This window comes from Peromyscus californicus, unplaced genomic scaffold, assembly GCF_007827085.1.
Source record: "Peromyscus californicus insignis strain IS unplaced genomic scaffold, ASM782708v3 Scaffold_7__1_contigs__length_154581171, whole genome shotgun sequence".
Lineage (NCBI taxonomy): Eukaryota > Metazoa > Chordata > Mammalia > Rodentia > Cricetidae > Peromyscus > Peromyscus californicus.
Window position 1 is genome coordinate 107548797 of NW_026294595.1, and position 24096 is coordinate 107572892.

Here is a 24096-nt window from a genome sequence, read left to right on the forward strand (position 1 = left end):
CCTGCCTCTGCCTCCCAAATGTTGGGATTAACGGTGTGCACCACCTCCCAGCTTTAACTGTGTTCTTAATCTCCCTTACCCTTGACTCATAGGCCTATCTCATACAGCCTCCTCCATTACTTAGACTACTGCAGGGTGTGAGTCTCTGTGGCTCCTGGGATTGCCTGTGGCCAGCACTGAACAGGCTCCGGTCCTGTCAGCCCCTCTGCTTTCCAGCTGCTAAGTGTGCAAGCAAGACTGTACACGCACAACCTCTGGATGGTGCATGGAGGCTTGTGACAACCTAGCGTCGGGTACTGGCTACTATAAAGCTGATTGCTGTGAGCAACTCATGAGAGAGATGGACAGAAGTGGGTGTGCTGCAAGGGACTTCGCGTGGAGAATCCGGTACCCCACGGGTTCAAAACCAGGAAGGGAAACACTAGGGTTTTCTTGGTTTATTTGTTTTTTAATTTTATTATTATTTTTTTTTTTGTATATGGGTGTTTTAAATTTATTTTTATGTGTATATGTGTACTGCATTCACGAACTGCCCTTAGACCAGTTCCCCTGGAACTGGAGTTACAAATGGTTTTAGTTTTGTGAGCCACCATGTAGGTGCTGGAATTGAACCCAGGTCCTCTGGAAGCACAGCTAGTGCTCTTACCATATTCCAATATTCAGCCTCCTTTCCCAGCTGAAATTATATTTATATGTTGCTGTTGTTGTTACTGTTCGTTTGTTTTGAAGCAGTCTTGCTGCTTAGCCCAGGCTGCCCTCAAACTTGGAATCCTTCTATGTCAGCCTCCTGAGTTTTGGAATTACAGATGTTTGCCGTCATGCTTAGCTTCTGGCTGAAGTTGATTTTTCTCAGGTGAAAGTCTGTCTTGTCTCACAGTTAAGGGAACTTGGCGTCCAAACACTGGGTCAAAGGAGAAGAAACCCCATGTCTTAGGGGAAGAGAGTGGCTGGTCTTCAGGACTCCTCAGGCTGTAGTCGAGGGTAGCTCTTGCTGCACAGCTTGTGATGTGGATTGTTTGACTTTGCCTTGCAGGCCTATGGAACCCCAGGCAGACACATCCAGCAGCCAGTCAGTGGAGAGCTGCACTTTGGATCTACCGACAGCATCCGACCTCAGAGGTCATGAAGCATCCCAGGGAGCCAGCAGCAAGTCTTTGAGTTCCCTGGAATCCCAGTCTTTCCCTTGTTCTTTGACTGCTGATCCAGGTAAGAAGCAGAGTTTGAATCAAACTAACTTTACGTAAACAACCTTCAGAGACACAGGCGAATGGTAGTTCTGCTTGTCCACCCAGAAGGAGTTAGCTTTTACCTTACCTAGAAAAAACACTTTACCCAGAAAAGCTGTGGAGACGGGCTTCAAAGAAGCCTCCCAGAGTAACAGGGTGGTGTATAGAAACTGGGGATGCAGAGGTGAATGCCCAGGTCCTTCCTTGAGGGAACTCAGAGTTTGGGGTGATCCAAACATAGTGTGTCTAGACAAAGAGGACCAGAAGGGAAGCAAATGTTTTGTTATTTCTTCCTGGGCCCCTTTCTGATCTCTGTCCAGATGTGCTCTGAGGCAGGAGGAACACTCAGTTTGACAAGAGGATGAAATTGTGCTTTGTTCTTTTTTTTTTTTTTTAGGTTTTTCGAGACAGGGTTTCTCTGTGCAGCTTTGCGCCTTTCCTGGATCTTGCTCTCTAGACCAGGCTGGCCTCGAACTCACAAAGATCCGCCTGCCTCTGCCTCCCAAGTGCTGGGATTAAAGGCGTGCGCCACCACCGCCCGGCGTGCTTTGTTCTTTTTAAGACTGCAGAAAACAGCAGTGTGAGCACTGTATACTGTGGGTGATGGGGATGGTAGAGAACAGCAGTGTGAGCACTGTATACTGTGGGTGATGAGGATGATAGAGAACAGCAGTGTGGGCACTGTATACTGTGAATGATGAAGATGGTAGAGAACAGCAGTGTGAGCACTGTATACTGTGAATGATGAGGATGATAGAGAACAGCAGTGTGGGCACTGTATGCTGTGAATGATGAGGATGATAGAGAACAGCAGTGTGGGCACTGTATACTGTGGGTGATGAAGATGGTAGAGAACAGCAGTGTGGGCACTGTATACTGTGGGTGATGGGGATGGTAGAGAACAGCAGTGTGAGCATTGTGTACTGTGGGTGATGAGGATGATAGAGAACAGCAGTGTGGGCACTGTATACTGTGAATGATGAGGATGATAGAGAACAGCAGTGTGGGCACTGTATACTGTGGGTGATGAGGATGATAGAGAACAGCAGTGTGGGCACTGTATACTGTGGGTGATGAGGATGGTAGAGAACAGCAGTGTGGGCACTGTATACTGTGGGTGATGAGGATGGTAGAGAACAGCAGTGTGGGCACTGTATACTGTGAATGATGAGGATGATAGAGAACAGCAGTGTGGGCACTGTATGCTGTGAATGATGAGGATGATAGAGAACAGCAGTGTGGGCACTGTATACTGTGGGTGATGAGGATGATAGAGAACAGCAGTGTGAGCACTGTATACTGTGAATGATGAAGATGGTAGAGAACAGCAGTGTGGGCACTGTATGCTGTGGGTGATGGGGATGTTAGAGAACAGCAGTGTGGGCACTGTATACTGTGGGTGATGAGGATGATAGAGAACAGCAGTGTGGGCACTGTATACTGTGGGTGATGAGGATGATAGAGAACAGCAGTGTGGGCACTGTATACTGTGGGTGATGGGGATGGTAGAGAACAGCAGTGTGGGCTACTGTATACTGTGAATGATGAGGATGATAGAGAACAGCAGTGTGGGCACTGTATACTGTGGGTGATGGGGATGTTAGAGAACAGCAGTGTGAACATTGTGTACTGTGGGTGATGAGGATGATAGAGAACAGCAGTGTGGGCACTGTATGCTGTGAATGATGAAGATGGTAGAGAACAGCAGTGTGGGCACTGTATGCTGTGGGTGATGGGGATGTTAGAGAACAGCAGTGTGGGCACTGTATACTGTGGGTGATGGGGATGATAGAGAACAGCAGTGTGGGCACTGTATACTGTGGGTGATGAGGATGGTAGAGAACAGCAGTGTGGGCACTGTATACTGTGAATGATGAGGATGATAGAGAACAGCAGTGTGGGCACTGTATGCTGTGGGTGATGGGGATGTTAGAGAACAGCAGTGTGGGCACTGTATACTGTGGGTGATGGGGATGATAGAGAACAGCAGTGTGGGCACTGTATACTGTGGGTGATGGGGATGATAGAGAACAGCAGTGTGGGCACTGTATACTGTGGGTGATGGGGATGATAGAGAACAGCAGTGTGGGCACTGTATGCTGTGAATGATGAAGATGGTAGAGAACAGCAGTGTGAGCACTGTATACTGTGAATGATGAGGATGATAGAGAACAGCAGTGTGGGCACTGTATGCTGTGGGTGATGGGGATGTTAGAGAACAGCAGTGTGGGCACTGTATACTGTGGGTGATGAGGATGATAGAGAACAGCAGTGTGGGCACTGTATACTGTGGGTGATGAGGATGATAGAGAACAGCAGTGTGGGCACTGTATACTGTGGGTGATGAGGATGATAGAGAACAGCAGTGTGAACACTGTATACTGTGGGTGATGAGGATGATAGAGAACAGCAGTGTGGGCACTGTATACTGTGGGTGATGAGGATGATAGAGAACAGCAGTGTGGGCACTGTATACTGTGGGTGATGAGGATGGTAGAGAACAGCAGTGTGGGCACTGTATACTGTGGGTGATGAGGATGATAGAGAACAGCAGTGTGGGCACTGTATACTGTGAATGATGAGGATGATAGAGAACAGCAGTGTGGGCACTGTATACTGTGAATGATGAGGATGATAGAGAACAGCAGTGTGGGCACTGTATACTGTGGGTGATGAGGATGATAGAGAACAGCAGTGTGGGCACTGTATACTGTGAATGATGAGGATGATAGAGAACAGCAGTGTGGGTACTGTATACTGTGAATGATGAGGATGGTAGAGAACAGCAGTGTGAGCACTGTATACTGTGGGTGATGAGGATGATAGAGAACAGCAGTGTGGGCACTGTATACTGTGGGTGATGAGGATGATAGAGAACAGCAGTGTGGGCACTGTATACTGTGGGTGATGAGGATGATAGAGAACAGCAGTGTGAGCACTGTATACTGTGGGTGATGAGGATGATAGAGAACAGCAGTGTGGGCATTGTATACTGTGAATGATGAGGATGGTAGAGAACAGCAGTGTGGGCACTGTATACTGTGGGTGATGAGGATGGTAGAGAACAGCAGTGTGGGCACTGCATACTGTGAATGATGAGGATGATAGAGAACAGCAGTGTGGGCACTGTATGCTGTGGGTGATGGGGATGATAGAGAACAGCAGTGTGGGCACTGTATGCTGTGGGTGATGGGGATGTTAGAGAACAGCAGTGTGGGCACTGTATACTGTGGGTGATGGGGATGATAGAGAACAGCAGTGTGGGCACTGTATACTGTGGGTGATGGGGATGATAGAGAACAGCAGTGTGGGCACTGTATACTGTGGGTGATGGGGATGATAGAGAACAGCAGTGTGGGCACTGTATGCTGTGAATGATGAAGATGGTAGAGAACAGCAGTGTGAGCACTGTATACTGTGAATGATGAGGATGATAGAGAACAGCAGTGTGGGCACTGTATGCTGTGGGTGATGGGGATGTTAGAGAACAGCAGTGTGGGCACTGTATACTGTGGGTGATGAGGATGATAGAGAACAGCAGTGTGGGCACTGTATACTGTGTGTGATGAGGATGATAGAGAACAGCAGTGTGGGCACTGTATACTGTGGGTGATGAGGATGATAGAGAACAGCAGTGTGAGCACTGTATACTGTGGGTGATGAGGATGATAGAGAACAGCAGTGTGGGCACTGTATACTGTGGGTGATGAGGATGATAGAGAACAGCAGTGTGGGCACTGTATACTGTGGGTGATGGGGATGATAGAGAACAGCAGTGTGGGCACTGTATACTGTTGGTGATGAGGATGATAGAGAACAGCAGTGTGAGCACTGTATACTGTGAATGATGAGGATGGTAGAGAACAGCAGTGTGAGCACTGTATACTGTGGGTGATGAGGATGATAGAGAACAGCAGTGTGGGCACTGTATACTGTGGGTGATGAGGATGGTAGAGAACAGCAGTGTGGGCACTGTATACTGTGGGTGATGAGGATGATAGAGAACAGCAGTGTGGCACTGTATACTGTGAATGATGAGGATGATAGAGAACAGCAGTGTGGGCACTGTATACTGTGAATAATGAGGATGATAGAGAACAGCAGTGTGGGCACTGTATACTGTGAATGATGAGGATGATAGAGAACAGCAGTGTGGGCACTGTATACTGTGGGTGATGAGGATGATAGAGAACAGCAGTGTGGGCACTGTATACTGTGAATGATGAGGATGATAGAGAACAGCAGTGTGGGTACTGTATACTGTGAATGATGAGGATGGTAGAGAACAGCAGTGTGAGCACTGTATACTGTGGGTGATGAGGATGATAGAGAACAGCAGTGTGGGCACTGTATACTGTGGGTGATGAGGATGATAGAGAACAGCAGTGTGGGCACTGTATACTGTGGGTGATGAGGATGATAGAGAACAGCAGTGTGGGCACTGTATACTGTGGGTGATGAGGATGATAGAGAACAGCAGTGTGGGCATTGTATACTGTGAATGATGAGGATGGTAGAGAACAGCAGTGTGGGCACTGTATACTGTGGGTGATGAGGATGGTAGAGAACAGCAGTGTGGGCACTGCATACTGTGAATGATGAGGATGATAGAGAACAGCAGTGTGGGCACTGTATACTGTGGGTGATGGGGATGATAGAGAACAGCAGTGTGGGCACTGTATGCTGTGGGTGATGGGGATGTTAGAGAACAGCAGTGTGGGCACTGTATACTGTGGGTGATGGGGATGATAGAGAACAGCAGTGTGGGCACTGTATACTGTGGGTGATGGGGATGATAGAGAACAGCAGTGTGGGCACTGTATGCTGTGAATGATGAAGATGGTAGAGAACAGCAGTGTGAGCACTGTATACTGTGAATGATGAGGATGATAGAGAACAGCAGTGTGGGCACTGTATGCTGTGGGTGATGGGGATGTTAGAGAACAGCAGTGTGGGCACTGTATACTGTGGGTGATGAGGATGATAGAGAACAGCAGTGTGGGCACTGTATACTGTGGGTGATGAGGATGATAGAGAACAGCAGTGTGGGCACTGTATACTGTGGGTGATGAGGATGATAGAGAACAGCAGTGTGAGCACTGTATACTGTGGGTGATGAGGATGATAGAGAACAGCAGTGTGGGCACTGTATACTGTGGGTGATGAGGATGATAGAGAACAGCAGTGTGGGCACTGTATACTGTGGGTGATGGGGATGATAGAGAACAGCAGTGTGGGCACTGTATACTGTTGGTGATGAGGATGATAGAGAACAGCAGTGTGAGCACTGTATACTGTGAATGATGAGGATGGTAGAGAACAGCAGTGTGAGCACTGTATACTGTGGGTGATGAGGATGATAGAGAACAGCAGTGTGGGCACTGTATACTGTGGGTGATGAGGATGGTAGAGAACAGCAGTGTGGGCACTGTATACTGTGGGTGATGAGGATGATAGAGAACAGCAGTGTGGCACTGTATACTGTGAATGATGAGGATGATAGAGAACAGCAGTGTGGGCACTGTATACTGTGAATGATGAGGATGATAGAGAACAGCAGTGTGGGCACTGTATACTGTGGGTGATGAGGATGATAGAGAACAGCAGTGTGGGCATTGTATACTGTGAATGATGAGGATGGTAGAGAACAGCAGTGTGGGTACTGTATACTGTGAATGATGAGGATGGTAGAGAACAGCAGTGTGAGCACTGTATACTGTGGGTGATGAGGATGATAGAGAACAGCAGTGTGGGCACTGTATACTGTGGGTGATGAGGATGATAGAGAACAGCAGTGTGGGCACTGTATACTGTGGGTGATGAGGATGATAGAGAACAGCAGTGTGAGCACTGTATACTGTGGGTGATGAGGATGATAGAGAACAGCAGTGTGGGCATTGTATACTGTGAATGATGAGGATGGTAGAGAACAGCAGTGTGGGCACTGTATACTGTGGGTGATGAGGATGATAGAGAACAGCAGTGTGAGCACTGTATACTGTGGGTGATGAGGATGATAGAGAACAGCAGTGTGGGCACTGTATGCTGTGGGTGATGAAGATGGTAGAGAACAGCAGTGTGGGCACTGTATACTGTGGGTGATGAGGATGGTAGAGAACAGCAGTGTGGGCTACTGTATGCTGTGAATGATGAAGATGGTAGAGAACAGCAGTGTGAGCATTGTATACTGTGGGTGATGGGGATGTTAGAGAACAGCAGTGTGGGCACTGTATACTGTGGGTGATGGGGATGGTAGAGAACAGCAGTGTGGGCACTGTATGCTGTGGGTGATGAGGTTGATAGAGAACAGCAGTGTGAGCACTGTATACTGTGAATGATGAGGATGATAGAGAACAGCAGTGTGGGCTACTGTATGCTGTGAATGATGAAGATGGTAGAGAACAGCAGTGTGAACATTGTGTACTGTGGGTGATGAGGATGATAGAGAACAGCAGTGTGGGCACTGTATACTGTGGGTGATGAGGATGATAGAGAACAGCAGTGTGGGCACTGTATACTGTGAATGATGAGGATGGTAGAGAACAGCAGTGTGAGCACTGTATACTGTGAATGATGAGGATGATAGAGAACATGAGATTCTTTCTATCAGTTTTCCTGACTGGATTGCAGAAGTTGATAATTTAAGGCTAATAATTATCGAGCTGGAAAGCCCATCTCTTGCTCATTAATTATCCAATCTATAGTCCACAAACCTGGATTCAAAATTTAAACGTACCAGTTGTTGGCCTGAACTTGCTATGTAGACCAGGATTGGCTTAGACTAACCTTGAACTCACGGAGACCCACCTGTGTCTGCCTTCTGAGTACTGGGATTAAAGGTGTGTGCCACCACCCCTGGCTCCATGGAGTCTCGTGCAGTGGAGCTTGCTGTACAGTGGAGCTTGCTATGGGGAGGAGGCTAGACTTGAACTCCTGGTCCTCCTCACTCTGCCTGCGGAGTGCTGGAATGTCAGCGCCTGCTGCCTTGCCCAGCTGCCTGCAGTTTCCATACAGGAGCCTGTTTGGATGTTTCCATGTTGAGTCCATACCCTCCTATCACTGGTAGGTAGCTGTTGTTGTGGCTTTTCCCCTTTGTAGCCCTTCAGCAGATTGCTGCCAATGGTTCCACCCTGTTCTGACAACTCTGGACCATTGTCTGCTCAGATCCGGGCTTGCCTTTGCTTTGATCTCCAGAGCGTCCCCACAGATGCTGTTCCCACAGCTGCTGTTCTAGCCCAGATTCTTAACACCTCCAGTTCCTAAGCCAACCAGGTGTTGGTTTGTGTGTTTCCTGTCCTGTGTGGTTGGGAAATTCCTCTTCCGAGGAGTATTCCAACTGGACAGTCACTGGGGTAGCTCTGCAGTGGTCTATAGCACCAGTCACGTACTCAGGTAGGAAACTTGGCTCTTCATGTGGCTTGTGCTTGGCTCCAAATAGTCAGCCATGAAGAGCTGGCAGGGTATGGTGGGGGCTTCAGATGGAGGTCTGAGAGTGAAGTGAGTAGCTCGTCTCCCTGGTATTAAGTCAGATAGGATCCAGGAGCTGACTATGAGAGTCCAGTCATGAGCTGAGGGCATAACACTTGCCTGACAATGCTCAAGGCCCCAAGTTCAATCCAACACCAGAAAATTAAGAAAGATGCGTTAGAATTCCATCAAAATAACTCTTCATGAACATCTCCAATTGAAATCCAGGCATGAGTTGGCCAAAGAGTAGAGTACACAGTAATGGAGTAGGGCAGCCACTCCAGGCAGTCATACCTGCAGCAAGCAAGCCAGGTATCCTGAGCCTCCACACAGTGGAGGACCCAAGGTGTGTTGCTCTCCAAACCCACCTGATACCGGGACCCGCAGAGCCGGAGCCCTCTCCACTTCTTCATCACTCAATTGTTCCTCCTCCCCAGGCACGTGCCACCACCCCATCTACCCATGGGATGAAGCCTACCCTGGCGCAGATGCCCATGGTCATGTCTAGGAGGCAAACTGATGGAGCCTTCCTACCTCACTGGATGTGTCTAATCGCACAGCACTGTTCATGCCCTGGAGGAGGCTATTAGAAGCAATAGCATGAGTCTGGAGCACTTTCCAAGAAACTAATGGGTTATAAGAATCCCAGGAATAAGCCAGAAAAACCTCAAAAGTTTCTTTTGTTCCAGTCTGGTATACAAAGGCAGGATAGGCTGGGCGTTCGTCTGCCGCCATAGCCATGTGCCTGTCCTGAGGTTACCAGTTAGCCACTTCTCAGGAAGTGCTGTTGAAGTAAACAACCATTGCCTCACACAGGCATAGGGTCACGAATCTCCTCCCCGTGCCTGTCCCGGTAGATAAGCAGAAGACTCTGTGCTGCCAAGGTCTTCCTGGGACACATTTCCATCCTAGTGTGTGAATCGCTCTGAGATTGTGCTTCTTCGCTGCCAACAGCCCCAAGCTCTTCTGTAATCTGCTAGCTGCGTTGTTTGTTCCAAACAACCGGCACAGCAGCGGTGCGAGGCTGCACAGGCACACAGCGGCTGACCACAGGCCTCTGGGACTTCTCATCATCTAATCCTGGACTCCTGTTTGAGGCTGAGCCAAGCCTTAGAGCCTGAGCTTCCTGATTCCCTCTTGGGATGGTCTCCCTCCTGGATCAGCTCCAGTTCACTCCCTGGGCTGTTGAATGGGATCCACCCATCACCCTTGACTTCAGATGTGGCAATGGACTCAACTCCTTGCCTGTTAGATACTCGCTGTCCTGGCTGCAGGACTAAAGGGAAACAAAGAGCCATATTAGGGGGTGAACTGTCTCCTTAAATATCTCAAAGGCAAGGTCACGAGGTTTCTTAGGGCACGGTCCTCTGTGTTCTGTTGTGGCTCGGTGACCAGGTGGGTCCTGTAGCTTATCTTCCCAGGGCCCATGGAACCTCTGTCCTGCAGAGACTAGCCGTGCGTTCTGACACAGAACAGAGGGTTTCTCTGCAGTTGTTTAGACGAGGCAAGACGGGTGGAGGAGATCTTGGCGCTGTCCTCAGACTAGAACTTTTGTCTGAGAACAGTGCTGGGAACTGGAATGCAGACAGCAAGCCTGAGTGTTCAGCACAATAAGTCTTTGATGATTAAAGGCCTCTGCTGGCAGGTGGCTATAAACTTTAACAGTGCTTTAATGTCCCTTGGGTTGTTTTGAGGGTGGGGGGGAGTCAACATCCAGTCTTCAAAGGTAGCCAGATAATTTAATATTTAAGAATAGGTAAATATGCTTTATCCTGTTTATAATTCACATGGTATCTCTTTGTAATTCTATAAAACCCTGTTCCCATAATGAAACAAAAGGTCTTACAGTCAGTACTTCATAGAAGTTACATAATAATTGTAAAATTCTAGATTTAGGCCTGGAGAGATAGCTCGTGGGTAAAGTACTTGCTGAGCAAGCTTGAAGGCCTGGGTTCTCAGGTTCGCAGCACCCACGTGAAAGCAGGCTGTGGTGGCTGATGTCTGTAACCACTGGAGCGGTCCAAGACAGGCAGATCCTGGGGCCTTATTTGCCAGCCAGAGTAGCCAAGACAGTGAGCCCCCAGGTTCAGACTCACAAGATAAGGTGGGAGGGGCTGGAGGGAGGGGTCATGAATTAAAAGTACCCACCCAAGTTCTGTTCCCAGCACCCATGTCAGGCAGCTCTTAGCCACAGTCACCCCAGCTCCAAGGGATTTGACACTCTTCCCCAGTGCTGTGTGCACTTGCACTTATATGAAAGAACTGACACACACACACACACACACACACTATACAGACTATGAAACAAAATAAAACTTTAAAACTTAGGTAGAGAGCGATTAAGGAAAACACTAGATGTCAACCTTTGGCCTACACATGTGCACACATGGGCGAGTACTTGTGAATGACACACACACACACACACACACACACACACACACACACGCCCATACACACACACAATCCTGTGTCATTTCTCTTTTAAGTTAAAAGTCAGGCTGTATGGTAGACATGCAAATGATGTCAAAGAATTATTTTGATGAAGATATAAGCAATATCTAACCTACTGGCTAATGACACCCCTCCCCTCTCCTCCCTTCCCCCTCCATTTCCCCTCCAGGATATAGCATGGAAAGGAAAGAATAAAGCCGTGATTGTAAACTGATTCTCTGAGACATGACTGGAAACAAAATGGGTTTCCATCACATGCCCTGGTGGCTTTTATTTGAGAAATTTGGTTATTTTGTATGGCAGTACATTCCAGTGTTGACTCTCTCATGTCCCCACCCACTTCCCTCCCTCTCCTTGCACATTTAGCCAACTAGAAGGAAGGTTCAGTTTGGTAACAGGATTTTGAACTCTGCCCTCTACTGGTGGAAGGCCCTGTGGTTCTGCCTGGAGGTAGACAGTAAAGTGTGTGATTGAGGGCGGTGGGATTGTAGAGTGGTGGGACTCCTGGGCTGCTGCTCTCCCTCCCTCTCTCCCTCCCTCCCTCCTTTATTTCTGCTTTTATGAGCTGTAGTCTCACTATGCAGACCAGACTGGCCTCAAACTCAGGATCTTCCTGCCTAAGCCTCCTGAGTGCGGGGGTGGGGTGGGGGGTGGGGTAAGTTACAGGGATGGTGGTTGTCAAGCCTGCTGTGGACATTCCTTTGGGAACTACAGGCTGAGGCTTGGGAGGGATGGTATCCTAGCCTCCCATCTTGGCATGCTTCTGTTAGATTATTTCGACTGTGGGTCATCAGGCAAGCACTCATCTGAAGAGAAGTTTTCCATATGGAGTTTGAAAATCACCCAGCCCACCTAACCTCATTCCCACATGGGGAAGCTGAATCTTAGGGTGCAAAACTACCCAAAGTCACTAGCAGTCTGGAAACTATTTCCTGGTTGACCGTCTTGCAGATGACTTTAACATTCAATTCCTTGTCCCTTTTAAAATACACTTAAAGCCAGGTATGGTGGCCTACACCTTTATATGAAAGAACTGATACACACACACACACACACACACACACACACACACACACACACACACAGACTATGAAAATATAACTTTAAAAACTTAGGCGAGTGCTTGTGTATGCCAGTGCTTACGTGTATGTGCATGCACACACCTACACATGTGTGTGCATGTACAATCCTGTGTCAGGCAGATCTCTGTGAGTTCAAGGTCAGCCTGGTCTACATAGCAACTTCAGGCCAGCCAGAGCTACACAGTAAGACCCTGTTGCTAAATAAATAAATAAATAGAATAAAATACGCTTAGAGCTGTGTATTTTAGAGTTCCGAATGGCAGCTCCTATCAGGTAGTCATTGGAGGTGGTGATGGTTTAATCGTTCTTGAAAGGCTCAAGGATGCTGCTTCTGCCTGTGATGTCCTCCTCTGTTCTTCCTTTTTGAATTTCAGTGCCATCTGTGGGGGATAACAGTCCAAAAAGGAAATCTGAGCAGATCTGAAAAACAAGCCGGGCTCCCGACACCAGACAGGCTGCAGGCACTTAGATGCAGAGCCTGTGGGCACAGGGGCTGTCTGCTGCCTGCTGACTCAGCGGCTTTCCTCACTGGCTCCTGCAAGTGAGCTTATGTTCAGGACTTGTTCAGCTCTGTCTTCCTGCATGCAGGAAAAGACTTGACTGATGTAGTGAACTGATACTGTGCCTAATTCACAAGAGTTAATAAGGGAAGACAGTGAATATCTATTCCTTATTGTACACCTACTCTGTAGGTGCTGTGTCATAGGGGCTTGTGTGTGTGTGTGTGTGTGTGTGTGTGTGTGTGTGTGTGTGTGTGTGTGTGGTTTTTGTTGTTGCTGTTGCTGCTAGACAGCAAACCCAGGACTTCCAGCATGCTAGGCAAGTGCTCTAGCACTGTGCACCCCAGCATGTTGTTCCTTTTGATCTTAGAACCACCCCCAAAGAAGTAAGTACTGTTCTGACCTCCGTGTTACCGCTGAGGAAACAGCCTTGGAGAGGCCGGTGTTGCGATTTTGTTTAAAGAGTGCTGGAACGCTGAGACTCAAATCTGGGTCAAGCCGACCTCAAAGGCAGGACTTTAAAGAAACGCAAACATGGGTGTAAGGACGGGCTGTGAAGGGCTAAGCCTTAAGTACTTGGAGTTAGTAACCCCTTCCCGGCTCCTTTCTGCTAACTGCCTTTCAATGCCAGTACTTCTCAGGGGCCAACCATGCCTCTTGCCTCACTTGACACACACACGCACACTCATTACTATCCTTCCCAGCTCTGCTCTGTGGAAGAAGCACTGCTCAGCCACCTGAAGACCAGCTGTGGAGAAGACATTGGCTTCCCAGTTCAGTGGCTCTTTAAGCAGGAGCCACTGTCTTAGGTCAAAACTGGAAAAGAAACAGTCAGAAGTTTCAGTTCTGGGTGTTGGCTGGAATGAGTGAAGCCCTTATTTTACCCAGAAGACATTTTCTCCCCGGCATCTAGAACTATTGGTCCTTTGTCCTTTGAAGTTGCTCTTTGGTGCCTAGGTTCCAGCCCAGGCCTTTGTAATTTAGGCAAATGTCACCACTGAGCTGTTCGTCCAGGGTCCTCCTCCTGGAGTTTTTGCACACTGCTGCTGACGTGCTTCCTGGAGCACAGCTTTTAAGAGTAAATGCTTTTGTGTTCACTTCTGGGTTCCCTATGCTTGACTGGCAGTCACCACACAGCTGCCGTCTGCCAACCTGGGCCTTGACCCGTGAGTAGCTTCTCAGGGCAGCACCCGGTATTTAGTAAGGTTGCTGGACTGAATAAATGAAACTTGTTAAGATTTAAAGGAAAGAGGGGCTGGAGAGGTAGCTCGGTGGTTAGGAGCACTGGCTACTCTTCTGATTTGGATTCAATTCCCAGCTTGCAACTGTCTAATTCCAGTTCCAGGGGATTCCACAGTCTCTTCTGCCGTGAAGATTTTGAAACTAGCCTGAACTACATAGTGAATTCAGGGCCTGTAGCAGGCTTTCTTTTGGGCCACCAACCAGCTCTCAAATTATGACATGCTCACTCTTAGCTTATGCTTGTCCCACTAGCTCCTATAACTTAATGTAACCTGTTTCTCTTTGTCTATGTTTTGCCTTGAGGCTTTTTATCTTTCTTTCATTCTGTATGTCCTGTTTTTCCTGCTTCCTCCGTGTCTGTCTGTCTGTCTGGCAGCTGCCTGGCGGCCTGGCCCCGGGCATCTCTTTCTCTTTCTCCCTTGTTCTTTGCTCTCCTCTCAAGCCTAGATTCTTCCTCCTACTTATTCTGTCTGCCCAATAGTCCAGCCTATCCCTCTCCTGCCTAGCTATTGGCCATTCAGCTTTTTATTAGACCAATTGGGTGCCTTAGGCAGGCAACGTGAAACAGCAGCATGTCCTTACATAATTAAATAAATGCAGCATAAACAACTGTAACACACCTTTACATAGTTAAAATAATATTCCACAACAAAGCCAGCTTGGGCTATATAGTGAGATGTCCCCACAGGTAAAGGTGTTATGGTAAAGACAATTAGGTCTGATGACTTGAATTTGATCCCAGGAACCCACACAGTGTGAAGAGAGAACCAACTCCATAAAGAAATGAAATTAATACATAAACAAAATAAAATATCAAAACAGAATGAGCATGGTAGGAAACAGAACAGTTTTAAGGGTGTATCATGTTACAGAGTGGGATCTGATCCATATATGTTCTTAGGAGAGAGTTTATTTATTTATTTTTTTTATTTTTTTTAATTTTTTATTTTTTTGGTTTTTCGAGACAGGGTTTCTCTGTGTAGCTTTGCGCCTTTTCCTGGAACTCACTTGGTAGCCCAGGCTGGCCTTGAACTCACAGAGATCCGCCTGGCTCTGCCTCCCGAGTGCTGGGATTAAAGGCGTGCGCCACCACCGCCCGGCTATTTATTTTATTTACTTTGAGACAAGGTCTCACTGTGTATCCCTAGCTGTCTGGGAACTCACTATATAGACAGGGCTGGCCTCGAACACACAGAGATTTGTTTCTTAAGTGCTGGGATTAAAGACTCACGCCCTGCTGGGCTGTGTCTTAGAAACATCATCTCTCTGTGTTGCTTACGTTGGTCTTGAATTCCAAATCCTCTGTCCGCAACCTCCCAAATGCTGGGATTATAGGCTTATGCCACCACGCCTTGAGGGGATTGTTTCATTCATTTCATTTATTTCTTTAAGGTTTACTTTTTATTATTAAAATATGTGTCTTTGCCTAAGTGTGGATATGTATATGTGTGTGCCTGTGAAGGCCAAAGGTATGAGATTCCCCTGGGTCTGAAGTAATAGATGGTTGTGAGCTGTCTAGAGTGGGTCCTCTGCAAGGACCTCTACCCAGTGAACCATCTTCCCACCCCAGGAATCGTTTCTTAATTCAGCAAATATTTCCTAATAAGTACATACAATTATAGACTCAAGGTTACCTCTAAATATTGCTTTTAAAGATGTTTTGTTTCGTTTTGAGACAGGATCTCACTATGTAGCCTTGACTGTCCTGGAACTCACTCTGTAGACCAGGCTAGCCTCCTACTCACAGAGATCCTCCTGCCTCTACCTTCCAAATGCTGGTATTAAAGGCATGCACCACCACTACCCAGCTTGCTTTTAAAGATGTTCCAGAATTTATTTATTTAGTTTATATATGGTGTGTGTCTGAGCATGGGTACACTTGCATATGGAAGTCAGAAGAAAACTTTCAAAGTCAGTTCTCACACATCGAAAAAGAAAAGCTAGATGTGGTGGCACACACTTGTACTCCCAGGGTTTGGGAGGTGGGGAACACTCAGATTCCCGGGACTCACTGGCCTGCTAGCTCAGCCTATTCAATGAGTTCTAGACTAGTAAGAGACCCAACTAAAAGACTCTAAAATGGATGCCTTCTCAAGAGCAATACCCAAGGCTATCCTCTGGCACACACACACACACACACACACACACACACACACACACACACACCTTACACAAACACACAGGCAGATACAGACACACGTACATCCCACACAACACACACAACACACAAACACACAAACATGCAGGCAGATACAGACACACACACCCCCATACAACACACACCCCCCACATACACAAACACACCACACACACACACAGACACACAAACACAGATACACACCACTTGACACACACAGGCACATACACACACACACACACACACACACACACACACACCACAGACACAGAGGCAGACACACATACAAACACACAAATACACAAACACAATTCCTCCTTCAAGGCCTGGGTATAGCACCTCCTCCTCCATCAGCCCCCTCTGTCCATCCCAGGCAGGGTGACTGCCCTATTTATCAGTCAGGTTGCCGTATATGGACAAGCTCTGGACTTCCTTTCCAGCCTACAGAATAGACACATGTCTGCTTTCCCAGCTCCCGTCCCCATAACTGTGCTCTCCAGCTTTTGGGGCCTTCATAGGTCTGTTGAAAATCCTTGGGGTAGCCATGTGTGAGCATGTGGGAGTCTGAGGCAGATGAATCCCTGATTTCAAGGCCAGCCTGGTGTAAATCATTAGACCCTGTCTCAAAATAAATAAATAAATAAATAAATAAATAAATAAATAAGTAAGTAAGTAAATAAGTAAGTAAGTAAATAAATAAAATTTAAAAGTCCTAAAAAAAAAAATTTAAAAGTCCTCACCTTCCTGTGTGGGGTCCAAGGACCAGACCCACTCCGTCAGCTCTTCAACTTGTACTCACACTGTGCTTAACTTACACTCTCTAGTCATCACTTTCTGAAACAATCTTTGTTTTTAATGACGAGCACTTTCACTGCTGAGCGATCTCATCTATTTTCCCGAAGATAACCGTTTCTATCACATTCTAGCACTTTGCATCTTCTCCTGTTTATAAAATGATACAGTTGAGCAGCAAATTTAAGGAAATGCTGAGAAAACAAAGGCACCCGTTTCTTCCCAGCATGTTATATAGTTGGTTTTCCAAGATCTCTCTTTCTCATCTTGTTCTAACATTTTATTTTTTTGAGATGTGGTCTTGCTGTGTAGCTCAAACTGGCTTCAAACTCATGATCCCCCTGCTTCTTCCTCCCATGTGCTGGGATTGCAAGTATGAGCCACCAAGCTGGGATTTCACAAAGATTTTTTTTTTTTTTTGGAAAGTGGTGATTAGAGAATTTAAGTAAAGCATGGTGTGAGTACAAAGTTGAAGTTATGTACTATGAACAGCAAGGCTGCTGCCACTTCAGGAGACCAGTTTGGGTGGAATTGGCTACAATTATTCCCCAGTTTTTATTCAGTAATACCTAAACTGCTGCCCTGGACTTGACACTGTGTGACTCTACTGCCCTCTTGTGGTTGCTGTCCACATAGTTCTGAGCCTCGGGGTGTGTGTGGTGGTGGTGGTGGGGGCGCGGGGCAGGGGGGCAACATTTAAGTGTGTTATTCTCTGCTCTGATTAAGTCTACCCTCCCCACCCCACCCCCAACACACACATACACAACCCTGGGGATTGAACTCAGGACCTGGTGCATTCGAGGCAAGAGTTCTACCATTAAGACACACATCCAGCCCCTCTTTTGTATTCTTTGTAGAAGCTGTCTACTAGAAGTAAAATTAAACATTTTTTAGAGATTTGGTTTTTAAGATGGGTGTCTTAGGCTAGAACCTGAGAAGCTAATTCGTCTTACAGTTCCCAGTGTCATTATGTATGTATGTGGAGTCCAGAAGAGGGCATCAGATCCCTGGAGCTGGAGTTACAGGAGGTTGTGAGCTGCCTGATGTGGGTGTTGGGAACTGGACTCAGGTCCTCTTCAAGAGTAATATACATTCTTAACCACTGAGCCATCTCTCCAGCCAGTCTCAGAATTCTTAAAGTTACAACTTCCATTTCCTTTTGAATTCAAGGCTAGCCTGGGCTACACAGTAAGTCCCATCTTAAAATACTAGAACAAACAACAAAGAATGGGCTGAGAAGGTGGCACCTTGGAGAGCAGAGCTTGACCCCAGCGTTCATGGAAAAAGCAGAGCATGGCCACACTCACCAGTGACCCCAGAGTTGTAGGAGGCACAGACAGGAGGACCCCTGGACTTGCTGGCCTGGCACCCCAACCAAAACAGCAAGTCCCAGGGTCTGTCTCCAGGGAACAAGTCAGAGAGACAGAAGAACCCAGCATCCTCCTCTGACCTCTGCAAGTGCATGCACACCCACACAAACCTCACATACACAAGTGACAGAAGACACCCAGCATCCTCCTCCAGCCTCTGCAAGTGCATGCACACCCACACAAACCTCACAAACACAAGTGACAGAAGACACCCAGCATCCTCTGCAAGTGCATGCACACCCACACAAACCACACCCACACCCAGAGAGAGAGAGAGAGAGAGAGAGAGAGAGAGAGAGAGAGAGAGAGAGAGAGAGAAAGTGAGAGAGTGATAAGAAAGAAATTAGGTCTCTTTGGAAGTGTGTATTTGTCTCTCTCTTCCCACACCACATCCCACATAGCCCAGGCTAGCCTTGAATTCACTAAGTAGCCAAGGATGGCCTTGAAGTTGAACTATTTTTTGACAGGGCTTCTCTCTTTTGTAGTTCTGGCTATCTTGTAATTTGCTATGTAGACCAGCCTGACCTCGAACTTACAGAGATCAGTGTCTGCTTCTGCTTCCCAAGATTTGTGCTACCATACCCAGCTGGCCTTGAACTCCTGGTTTTACTGCCTCCACTTCCCTGGTACTGGGGAAGTGTATACCTTTTCTTTCTTTCTTTTTTTTTTTTTTAAAGTGGTTTCACTATATCACCCAGGCTGGCCTAGAACTTACTATATAGACCTGGCTGACTTCAAACTCCATCCCTCTGCCTCAGCCTCCTTGGTGTTGAGATTGCATGCTTGGCTGTTAATATTTTTGGAAGGGTAAAAGAAAGCTGGTGCAGACAAAATAGGAATATAAATGTTTGAACTTGTGTCAAATTTGGAATCAGACAGAAGTGAGCTTAGTATGGCAGACTGGTGGCTGGGCCTGGTGACCTTCATTCCTCTCTGAGTGGGAGGAAGTGACCTCTGAGGTTTTAAGGCAGTGGTTCTCAAACCTATGAGCTGAGACCCATGGGGGGCGTCAAACAGAATTATTTATTATTGTTACTATTACTATAATTATTATTTATGTGTCTGGGTGTTTTTCCAGCATGAATGTCAATTGTACTGTGTGCATGCAATGTCTGGGGAGGCCAGAAGAGGGTGGTGGACTTGTTTGTGAATCTCTGTGGCTGTTGGGAATCAAACCTGTGTCCTCTGGATGAACAGCCAGTACTGTTAACCACTGAGCCACCTCTGCAGACTCCAGCAGTGGACTTTGGATACAAGTAGCATAACAGTGTTGTTCCAGGGGCTTTGGGACTTTCTTTGGCTTTGGAGATGAAGTCTCACATAGTACCGGCTGGGCTGTCACTCACTTTGTAGCTAAAGCTGGCCTTGAATTTGTTGTAATCCTCCTGCCTTCGCCTCCCAAGGGCTAAGATTATAGGCATGAGCCACCATGGTGGCTCCCAGGCACTCTTGCCTGCTTCTGGTCACAGACACAGCATTACTACATCATTGCAGGGTGATAGGAAAGTTGACTTGACTTCAGCCATCTTGCCTGATGGTGGTGTGCAGATCAGCCAAGACACCAATATTTCTTCCTTCTATATGAGTTTTTGTTTCTGTGTGTCCAGTGGGTATGAACTGGGGAACTTAGAGTTAGGGAAAGCGCGGAGTGGTGGCCGTGATGGCTGCCAGCCTTCTGTCTCTACCCTGGCCACTAAGATGATATATGGTGTCTTTAACACTTGCTTTTTGTCCTTGATAGTAAGGGCCTGGCCTGTAAGCCTTTACTCCTTTCTCACTTGAATTGTTTCTTCATGATCACATTAATCAGAAAATTAGTCTGCTGGTGGCCTCGTGACAGGGCAGTACTCTCCACTTAAAGCTGGAGCTCTGAAGGGCTGGCCCTCGTCCTGGCCTTTACTTTGTGTGCCCTCTGTGTTGGGCTGTGGACAACTCTTGCCCATGTTGGTTATATTGAATTATGATTTAAAATTGGCACAGGCCGGGTGGTGGTGGTGGTGCACACCTTTAGTCCCAGCACTTGGGAGGCAGAGGCAGGTGGATCTCAGTGAGTTGGAGGCCAGCCTGGTCTACAAAGTGAGTTCCAGGACAGCTAGGACTGTTTCACAGAGAAACCCTGTCTCAAAAAAAACAAAATAAGATAAAATTGGCACAGTGATGTCACTTTGTTTTTAATTAAATTTGGTTCAGGACAGCCAAACCTACATAGTGAGATCCTGTCTTGAAAACCACCACCAACAACAACAAAATTAAATTCGCAAGTGTAATACACATTCCTGACTTCTGGAAATAACATGCACCCCAGTTCTCCTATGCTGTTTTTGTAGAACACTCCTGACTGGCTAAGCCATGCTTCCAGGGATTATTTTAACAGCGTTGGAAAGGTACCCCTCAAATTCCCTTAAGGGAATGTAGCTCAAGCCTCAGACCACATGCTTCCGAGGATGCTGGGGGTGCAACTCAGTGGATCAGCACTTGCCTAGCGTGTGTTTGGTCCCTGACTTTGATCCCCAGCACCACAAAAACAACAGAGAGGAAGAGGAAAAAAGAAAGAGAACTTGTGCTTGGAAGGAAGGAGAGAGAGAGAAGACAGAATTTATGCTTCTTAAAAGGTAGAACTGGGTTCAGACAATTAGCTGTCCGAGTTTTTCTACTATAGAATTACTTCTGCTAGATTTGGGAGAGAGGCCTTTACTTGGATGTATGTATGTATGATAGTCATGGCATTTGTGATAAAGTTAGGCTGGTTTTGTTGTTTGTGTGTGTTGTGTTGCTTGGAATCAAATCCAGGGTCTTATGTATGCTAGGCAAGCACTGTGCCACTGAGCTGTATCCCCGGCCTGAGTTAGGTTTTTGTTTGTTTGCTTTTCAAATACATTGACTTATTTATATGTGTGGGGTGAGGTGTGCGCGTGGAGGTCAGAGGCAACTTACAGGAATCAATTCTCTCTCCAACATGTGGGTCCCAGGGATCCAGCACAGGTCATGAGGCTTTATTTATCTCCCAAACTATCTCAGCCCCCCTGCTTGTGTTTAGATGGGATCTCACTGGATAGTTCAAGCTGGCCTGAAATCCACAGCAATCTTCCTGCTTCAGCCCCACAAGCACTGGGATTACAGGCATGAGCCACCATGCCTGGCAGTTTTGTGTGTGTGTGTGTTTTTAGTTTTATTTATTTTATTTTATGTGTATGAATGTTTCATCTGCATGTATGTATGTACACTATGTGCATGCCTGGTGCCCTCAGAGATCAGAAGGACTTTGTATTCCCCAGAACTGGAGTTAAAGATGGTTGTGAGTCACCATGTAGGTGCTGGAAATCAAACCCAGTCCTCTGCAAGAGCGGACAGTTAGCCGTCTCTCCAGCCTCACAGCAGTGTTTATTGTTTTGTTTGTTTGTTTGTTTGTTTTTGGAACTCTCTCTGTAGACCAAGCTGGCCTTGAACTCACAGAGATTTGATCACAGATGCCCCCCCCCCCCCCACACACTGTCTGGGATTAAAATCCTGAACCATAGCAGTGTTTTTTGTTTTTGTTTTTTCTTGTTTTCAAGACAGGGTTTCTCTGTAATATTGGTACCTGTCCTGGAGCTTGCTTTGTAGACCAGGCTGGCTTCGAACTCACAGAGATCAGCCTGGCTCTGCCTCCTGAATGCTGGGATTAAAATTGTGAACCACCACCACCTGGCCCCACAGCAGTTTTTAATAATAAAGTTTTACTTAGAAAAAAAAAAAAGCACTTGAAAAGCTGAAGCAGGAGGATTGCCGTAAGTTCTAGGTCGGCGTAGACTAATGAAAGCATTCTCTCTAAAAGGGGAGAATTGGTACTATCGAGATGGCTTCCTCAGTGACATGGCTGCTATGCAAGGAGAGAGCCCAGGACCCAGGTAAAGCCAGCTGCATTGAACACATTTGTCATCCCAGTGCTGGGGTAGGGTCACAGTGGGCCCCTGGCGCTCATTAGCCAGCCAGCTCGGCTAGAGACCTCGGCTTAGCGGTTAGGAACACTTGCTGCTCTTGCGGAGGACTGGAGTCAGTTCCAGGACCCCATGTCAGGCAGTCAGAACCTGGAACTCCAGCTCCAGATCTGATGACCCTTCTGGCTCCATGGGCACCTGTACCCATGGTCCCATGTCCCTAGACATAAACACACACGCCTAGATAAAAATAATAAAGTCTGGGGTGAATAATCAGAAGACAGCCAATGTTGGTCTCTGCCTTCACACCCATGCACATGTGTGTACGTGCCCACATGTGCATTCACCCACATGAACACATCCACATCCCACATGTGTGTATATGTGCCCACATGTGCGTTCACCCACATAAACACATCCCACGTGTGTGTGTGTGTGTTTAGAATTCAGTTTTGCTCAAAGCTAATTCTGGTGAAAACTTTGTTTTAGAACATCAAATTAACACCCCACACAGGAACTTAGGGGTGCCCTTTTGTTTTTGTTTTTGAGTTGCCGTGGTGCGGGGACAGAGCTGTGGTACACTCAGTGGCATGCGCAGAGGGGGAGTTGCAAAAGCAACTTCTCATAAGAGGAGGTGAGAAGTGCCGGGGGCGGTCTTCTCTTTCCAAAATTGTATTTATCAGTGATTAAAACGACAACTTTTAAAAATTACTGCAGAACTAAACAGTGTAGCTGAAGAGAAAGGGTCTGGTTGTCCCCGTTTGTACAAAGGTAGGAAACCTACGCACTTCCGTGAAATGACTACGAACCATAGTATACAGAAGCAGTTCTCAACCTGGGGGTCACGACCCCTTGGGAGTTGCATATCAGATATTTACATTACGATTTATAACAGCAAAAATTAGAGTTAATGACATAGCAATGAAGTAATCTTATGGTGAAAGGATTTTTTTTTTTTGCCTATCTTTGTACTGCACTTTTGTCAAAAATGTTTTATTTAATAACAGGCTACCCTAGACCCCGAGTAGCTAAGGGAACTGATACTGTGGTGGAGCGATGCTGGCATTAAGGGAGGCAGCAATTAGCAGATAGGTGTTCTGAGCTCAGTGTCACTTCAGTTAGCTGCAAGACCTTCAGGAGCTACGTAATTATTTCTGTGTGCATGTGAATGAGGGCATTCGCCTGCGTCATCTACAGTGACTCTGTAAGTCTTAAACTGTCGTCACTGCCATTACAAACGTGTTTGGGGGGTGGGGTGAAGGTGGGCAGTAGTGCACATAGATGCTCTGTCCAACTTGTGCTTTTGGAGTGCTATACCAGCAGACACATGGGCCCATCATCAAATCCTTGTCTGCAGATGCCCTGCATTTCAGATCATCTTATACTTTGAATCTGGACATCCAACTTGGCAGTTCCAATGACCTAATAAGACATCACACACCTCTGTTTTTACTTCAGCAGTGGCCGGCAGCACCAGTTCATTTGCACAGACACTTTAAATAGACCCTTCCTGAGCCTGAGCCAGACAGAAAGCAGGAAGAGGGGCAAGAAAGGGCTTATTCCTCTCTAATTAAAGACACAGAGATCACAGCTTAGAAAATGCCCCAGGCCATAGTCTCTGTGACAGTTTTGGGACACAGGTCTTCAGAGCATCTTCCTCCTGTGATCTCAGTAGTTCACAGGACAGGGGAATCGGAGAGTGCAGGCCTGTCCTCACCACATAGAAATCTCATGCTCTCTGTCCTAGGTAACTTCCCTGTTGCTGTGATAAACACCATGACTAAAACTAGCCTGTAGAGGAAAGGGTTTATTCCATCTTACAACTTCTAGGTCACAGTGAACCTGAGGGGAGTCAGGGCAGGAGCTGAAGCAGAGGCCATGGAGGACTGCTGTACTGGCTTGCTTCTCATGC

General features: G+C 47.0%; 1 protein-coding gene across 2 annotated transcripts in view; it reads left to right on the forward strand.

The window, feature by feature from the left end:
* Shld1 (shieldin complex subunit 1) overlaps window positions 1-24096 on the forward strand; it is an 81276-nt gene that overhangs the window by 3990 nt on the left and 53190 nt on the right. For both annotated transcript variants that reach the window (XM_052724579.1, XM_052724580.1), the window contains exon 2: window positions 1034-1206. In XM_052724579.1, coding sequence (XP_052580539.1) covers window positions 1038-1206 — 169 coding nt within the window. In that variant the 5' untranslated portion in view covers window positions 1034-1037. The remainder of the gene's footprint in view (window positions 1-1033; window positions 1207-24096) is intronic.